This window comes from Mandrillus leucophaeus, unplaced genomic scaffold (genome assembly GCF_000951045.1).
Source record: "Mandrillus leucophaeus isolate KB7577 unplaced genomic scaffold, Mleu.le_1.0 Scaffold245, whole genome shotgun sequence".
NCBI lineage: Eukaryota > Metazoa > Chordata > Mammalia > Primates > Cercopithecidae > Mandrillus > Mandrillus leucophaeus.
In genome coordinates, this window is record NW_012102532.1 from 1359724 (window position 1) to 1366593 (window position 6870).

General features: G+C 49.7%; 1 protein-coding gene across 1 annotated transcript in view; it reads right to left on the reverse strand.

The window, feature by feature from the left end:
* LOC105541845 (complement C1r subcomponent-like) overlaps positions 1-6870 on the reverse strand; it is a 12927-nt gene that overhangs the window by 153 nt on the left and 5904 nt on the right. The window contains 10 exon segments of the mRNA XM_011983084.1: positions 4-629; positions 1339-1415; positions 3036-3144; positions 3147-3179; positions 3582-3660; positions 5766-5887; positions 5995-6097; positions 6099-6143; positions 6460-6656; positions 6740-6806. Of these exon segments, the coding sequence (XP_011838474.1) occupies positions 4-629; positions 1339-1415; positions 3036-3144; positions 3147-3179; positions 3582-3660; positions 5766-5887; positions 5995-6097; positions 6099-6143; positions 6460-6656; positions 6740-6806 (1458 nt within the window).

The following is a 6870-nucleotide window of genomic DNA, read 5'->3' on the forward strand; positions in this document are numbered from 1 at the left end:
TGCAAAAACGCCCCCACTATCCCCCTGGCAGGCATCCTGCTTTAGAGACGGGTGCCCAGCACAGAACATGTTTTGAGAGAACACATCCATCCTATTCTTTCCCCGGAGCCAGGTCTCACAGTCCTCTCGATTAGCTACGGGCAGACGGACAAACCTGAGGTCATGAGCAATCTTCTCCTCCATGACCCCAAAGCCACTGATGTAGCCCATCAAGCCCAGGTCATAGAAGGTCTCGTTGTCAGGGAGGCAGATGGGGAGGAGGTTGGGACCCAGGGTGACACTATTTTCCAGCTCCAGCAGGGCGATGTCCCCCTCAAAATTGTGGGACTCATCCTGACGGTAGTCCGGGTGGATGCTGACCCTGCGGATGGGGTGACTTGCCAGCTTCATGAGCTCTTCCACATTTATGTGGCCCAGGAACACATCCAAGGGGACATTGCTTTGTGCATCGTGTTCCTTGGGATACAGGGTGTGGGCAGCCGTGAGGATCCAGCAGTCGCCCAGCAGGGTCCCGCCCCTGTTCCCGTGGATGTTGGTGAACACCTGCCAGGGGAAGTTGCCCATCTTGGCTTTTTGCCCTCTGATGATGCGCTGCCTCTGTTCCATGGGGTTCATGGGCTTCCCACACACTGAGGGAGAGAGAGGGAAGACAAGGGCAAGTCAGCTCCGGGTCTCCCACCTCTTCCTTCTGCGGCCTGCCAGCTCCCCGTTTGCCCTCTCTTTTTGACTTGTCTCTTTTCTCTTTTTCCTCCCATCTCCACACTTCCTTCATTGGCCTATTGACAGGCTCTTCTTGTTTTTGTTTTTATTTTTGTTTTTTGAGACTCCTTGCTCTGTGGCCCAGGCAGGGGTGCAGTGGCGTGATATCAGCTCACTGCAACCTTTGCCTGCCGGGTTCAAGCAATTCTTGTCCCTCAGTCACTCTAGTAGCTGGGACTACAGGTATGTGCCACCATGCTTGGCTAATTTTTGTATTTTCAATAGAGGCTGGGTTTCACCATGTTGGCCAGGCTGGTCTCGAACTCCTGACCTCAGATGATCTGCCTGCCTCGGCCTCCCAAAGTGCTGGGATTACAGGTGTGAGCCACCACGTCTTGCCCCTTGTTCTTGTTTATTTCTTCCTGGGGTGTCTTCCGTTGTTTTTATTCTCTGATTTCCCATCTGCTTAGTGAAAATGCCGGCATTTCGGGACTGAATTCAGCACTCTTCCCCTCTCTCGCTTTCTCCTGGTATGTTCCCCTCTCCTCTCCTCTGTCTCCTTTTTCTGGGCCATGCTGCTTCTGAGGACTTTCAGGCTGCTAACCATCCTGAGGATGGCCCCAGAGGGTTTCCACTCACCTGGCAAGCACCGAGAAATCTTCCCTTCCTTCTGTTCATTCTTCCAAATGCCCTGTGCTGTGCAGGTGTACAGCCCCGAGGGCAGAGGAGGCAAGAATCAAGTTGGGAGGTGATGGGTAAGAAAATTAGGTTGCAGAGGCCAGCAAGTACTGAGTGTGCTCAACGGGGAGAGGGGTAGGGAGGAACAACATGGCAAGGGCCAAAGGTCAAAGGCTCAACTCTAGAAGGAAAAAATGTCAAATGTTCAGAGGCTCTAGACCTGTATTTTGTTTTAATGTCAAGTAAAAAAGTCGGAATGCTTAACCATTAATATATGTTTGCTGTGATCCCTGTTTGTGAAAGTAGACATAAAAACCAGAAGGAATGTATCAAAATCTTATCAGTGATTGCGTCTTAGTCGTGGAATCATAGATGATAATTGTAGCTACATCTTCTGATTGCTGAAAATGTGCCATGCTTCTTACTTTATCCGCATGATCTCATTTAAACACTATAGTGACACTTGCAGGTGTGTGTTATTATCCTCATTGTGGATGAGCAGGCTGAGCTTAAATAATTTGCACAGGGTCACATAACTTCTAAGTGCCAGAACCAAGGTGCAGGAGGTTTTCTGACTCCAAAGTCCAGCTCTTAATGAATACCATTTATAATCCAGATTGTTTTCCTTTTTTTTCTGTTTCAAACCTATAATGCATGTGATTTCTAATATTTAAAAATAGTTTGAAAAATACCCACTAATAAGTGAGAGTCATTTAGTAAAACTAAGTGCAAAAATCACAACCAGGTTGAGAGAGGAGAATGGAGAGGGGAGTTTCACTGAGTTAGCTGTAGTGGTCATGATGGTGGCAAAGACTGTGGTGTCGGTGTTGGTGGTGATGGTGGTGTTGATGTTGGTAATGGTGGTGGCAATTGTGATGTCGATGTTGATGATGACAGTGGTGTTGTTAATGGTGGTATTGTTAATGGTGTTAATGGTGGTGGTGGTATTGGTGGTGATGATGGTGTTGGTAATGGTGATGGTGGTAAAGGTGGTGGTGATGGTAGTGTTGGTGTTGGCAATGGTGGTGGTGGTGATAGTGGTGTTGTAATGGTGGTGGTGATCATGGTAGTGTTGACAATGGTGTTGGTTATGATGATAGTGGTGATGGTGGTGATGGTGGTATTAGTGTTGGTGGTGATGATGATGTTGGTAATGGTGATGGTGGTGATGATGGTGTTGGTAGTGTTGATGGTGGCACTGGTGTTAGTAATGGTGGTGATAGTGGTGTTGGTAATGGTGGTAATAATGGTAGTGGTGATGGTGGTGTTGGTAATGGTAATGGTATCGATTGTGGTGATGGCAGTGATGGTGGTGATTGTGCTGGCATTGATGCTATTGGTAGTGTTGTTTGTGTTGTTACTGGTAGTGGTGGTGATGGCAATGATGGTAGCAGTGGGGATGTGGTGGAGGCAGTGGTGGTAGAGGGGATGATGTGGTGACAGTGAGCTGTTTATGTGATTTGAATCTTTTCTTTGCATCAGCTCCTCCTTCTTCAAACCTACTAGCTTCCTCTTTGCGCTACAATTCAGGCCCCTGAAGCCAGTGCCCTGGCAGATACCTTAATATGCATTCCCTAGGGATTCTACTGGGAGAAATCTCAGAGGATACCCCAAGGGGATGGAAGGGAGAAAATTTCCATTTGCGTTAGTCCCTACTTTGCTCAGACTCCCTGCTGCCAGCCCTGGTCTGCATCTTGTAATATGGCTCGTGGCAGTAGTACTGGATACAGGCCTTGTAGGTGTTCACCCCCATTGTGGTGGTGTAATGGAAGGCAGATTTCGGGGCTGCCCACAGTCCTTGACTTGGAGAGAACACAGGGCAGGGTGAGAGCTGAGAAAGACTGTGCTGGAACTTTAGTGGTGACAGTGTGAGTTGTCTACCTGCAGAGCACGTTGAGAGGCTTAGAAAAAATAGTCAGTGGCGAGGGCCCTTACAACGGACAGGAGTTGGGTGGTGTGAAATTCAGTTCTGGGTAGAGCCCATCCATCCCATTGAGATGAGGACTCACTGATTCCTGAGATGAGGGCTCACTGATTCCTGAGATGGGCCATAGGCATCAAAGGACAAGTCTCTTTGACCCTCATCCAAGGGTGAGGGTCTGTTGGAAAGAGGCTTAGTCTGGACCCCTCCTTCTTTCTTGGCCCAGGTCCTCAAGGTTGGAGGTGGGAAGTCCCCAGGATCATATCCCTGAATTGTGACTTACTGTTGCATCTGGGCATGGCACGATGCCATGTGCCATCATCCTGGCAGACAGCTGTGAAGGAGTGCAGCACCTGGTTCCCCTGTTGAGCAGAGGAACAGGCGCCATCAGTGCCAAGAGGCAATGCAGGTCCCCTTCTTGCCCTTCCCACACAGGAGTGGGAGGCAATACAAAGACATCTCTCAGCTCCACCATGAATGTGGCTCCTTCTTCCTTCTCCCCAGCCTGTTACAGACAGGAGAACTGAGCTATACTGCAGCAAGTCAGAGCGGGACTAATTGATAGACCCGATCATCCTCTCTCTAGACTGTGGCCCGTTCCCACTGAGGTACAATTGAATCCCACAATTTGTAATTAAAAAAATCACAAGCCACGTTTGAGTGTTTTTTTGTATCAAAACAAAAGCCTGTGCTCCAGGGCAGAACCATGTTTCTCTGGCTGGAGTCCCCTGCCTCCAGGCCTGCAGCACTTTCTCTCTCCTGGGTTGCAGTTTTCCTAAGGACAGAGGCCTTCCCTGAAATCCTAGAGCCACCTCACCCCGTTGAAAGGTGCTGGAGACGTTGATGTATGTGAAGTGCTGTTGCTGTTGAGCAGGGACAAGACTAGGAAATGGCAGTCTTTGAAATGAAAAGTTACTGGACAATATGAATGAGTTTTACTAAGACCAAAAATTGGCCAAGTGCGGTGGATTACGCCTGTAGTCCCAGCACTCTAGGGGGCCAAGGCAGGTGGATCACTTGACGCCAGGAGTTTGAGTCAAGTCTGGGAAAATTGAGAAACCCTATCTCTACCAAAAATACAAAAATTTGCCTGGCACGGTGGCACTTGCCCGTAATTCCAGCAACTCCGGTGGCTGAGGTACCTGAGTAGCTTGAATCCAGGAGCAGCGCTTGAACCTGGGAGGCGGAGTTCACAGTGAGCGGAGATCATGCCACTGCCTGGGTGACAGAGCAAGACTCTGTCTCAAAAACAAAATAAACCCAAAAAGACCAAAAATCATCCCATAGAGTTAGCCCTGGTTGCAAAAGAATGTGTGTGAGAACTAGACCGTCTGAGTAAAATGTAGGTAATGTGAGAAACGGTGTGACTTGTTTTAAATTCTATGTTGTGAATGACATGTGCAAAAGTAAGGGCAGTGGGTGGTGCAGGCAAGGGAGGGTTGTAATATGGGCAAAGAGGTTGTTAGTCTCCAGTCCTCTGGACCCAGGACACCCACCCAATCCTCCTGATGGAGATGGAAGCACCTTGGAATAAAGAACAATGCATCAGATGAACTCGACTTGATGCAACATTCAAATGTGAGCTCCACAAAGGCTGTGTGACTTTGTGGGTTTCTTTTTACTGAACCTCCCACATCTAGGACAGTGCCTGACTAATTAATGTGCATTAAATGAATTAACTATGACTTAAGCACATGTCATAGGTCTCTTCTTTGATTCTGATTAAGTCTTCCGTGTGGACCTATTGAGCAACGAAGGGATGTCCAGTCTTGGGTCTCTGTCCAGAGAGACAGATAATTTTTAGTTTACCAGCTTTTGTGAGATTGATCCATGGATAAAACCATATTCCTTCCTGAATCTGCAGAGCTGAGGACAGGACGGTGGGCCCGGGGTGAGACCACCCACATGTGTAAAAGAGCCCTGGAGCAGGAGGCAGGAGATTGGGGTCCTAGTCCCTGCCGTAGAAAATCACTATGTGATGTTGATGAGTCACGACATCTCCACCCTGCCTTTCCAGTTCCTTCAGCTTTCTTGATTACTGGACGAGAGCAATAGTTCTTAAACTTGGCTGCACGTTAGAATCACCTGGGTAGCTTTAAATAGTCTTGTTGCTCAGGCTCTACTCCAGATCAATGGAATGAGAGTCTCTGCTGGGGGCTCTTGACTTCAGTATTTATTGATTGATTGATTTTTATTTTTTAGAGACAGCGTCTGGCTATATTGCTCAAGCTGGAGTGCAGTGGCTATTCACAGGGGCCTTGTATGATTGGGCTCAAGCAATCTTCCAGGATCGTAAACTCTCTGTTTTAAGTGTGCAGCAAGTTGGAGAGCTGGTGGACCAGGAGACTCTTCCAGCTGAAATGCCTATGACTCCAGCTGGGGTGAGACTAAATCCTCTGTGAACACACCATCTGAATTCCCCCTGGGATGCTGGGCCGGCTCTCTCCCCTCAGCCCTGGGCTCTTACCTCTATGAGCTGGTAGCCTAGCTTGCAGGTAGCAATGAAGTAGTCACGGAATTGGTACTGAGGCTGCAGGTTCTGGATGACGGTGAACTCGTCTAGGGTCTTGGGCTGGGGACACTTGATAACTACTGGGGAGACCAGAGGGCGAATTTATTTGAGAGCCACCTGCCCTTCCTTCTTCCCACCTTTTCCCCATTGCTGGCCATTGAGGGAGGCCCCCAGGGAGCCTTACTCTCGGTGGTGTAGCGCAGCCTCCAGCCCCAGCTGTCCCCCGACTCATCTGTGAAGAACAGCAGATCCACAGCATTGCTGCTGGTGTCAAGGTCGGGGGGGGCTTTGCTTCCCACAGAACTCGCCAATGTTCTTCCCGTTGGCATAGATATAGTAGGAGAGGAGGTTTTTTTTTTTTTTTTTTTTTTTTCCAGCTTGGACATTTTTACACAGGGCCAACTGTGTAGTAGCCTGGTGGCCAGGGTGGTGGTGGTGATGAAATCCTGCCTTATGTGTGTTTTCAGGGGAAAGTGGAAAGGGATCCCCACAACCCAATTCCAGTTATGTGGGAACTTGCCCAGCCCATGGTTGATGTTGGCCATTCCTGCCCCAGCTGGCCAGGGGATCCAGGAGGAAGTTGAGACAAGAGGAGCTAAATGCAGACAGAAGAGGAGGAAGGGGTCTTTCAGGGGTAGGACGGCTGTACCTGTAGCTGGTCATAGGGGCAGTGTACTTGCTGGTGGTCATCAATTTCAAAAGGCTCCACGAACTTGAGGTGCGGGGTGAGGCCCCACTCTACCCGGATGCTGTAGTTGCAGCGCAGGTCAGCGGGGTAGGACCGGGGGTACTCCAGGCTGGAGATGTAGCCCGATGCCTCCGTGTACAGCTCGCTGCTGCACTCAACTGTGAGAACAGAGCCGCAGGGCATCATGGGGCCACTCTGGCTGGCTCAACCCCTGCCTCCCTGCTACACCACTCTGGCTCACCCTGGCAGGAATACCTGTCCTTCTGAAGCTCATAGCCTGGACGGCAGGAACAGAAGTAGCCTCCAGGCTGGGCGCAGTGGCTCAAGCCTGTAATCCCAGCACTTTGGGAGGCCGAGACGGGCGGATCACGA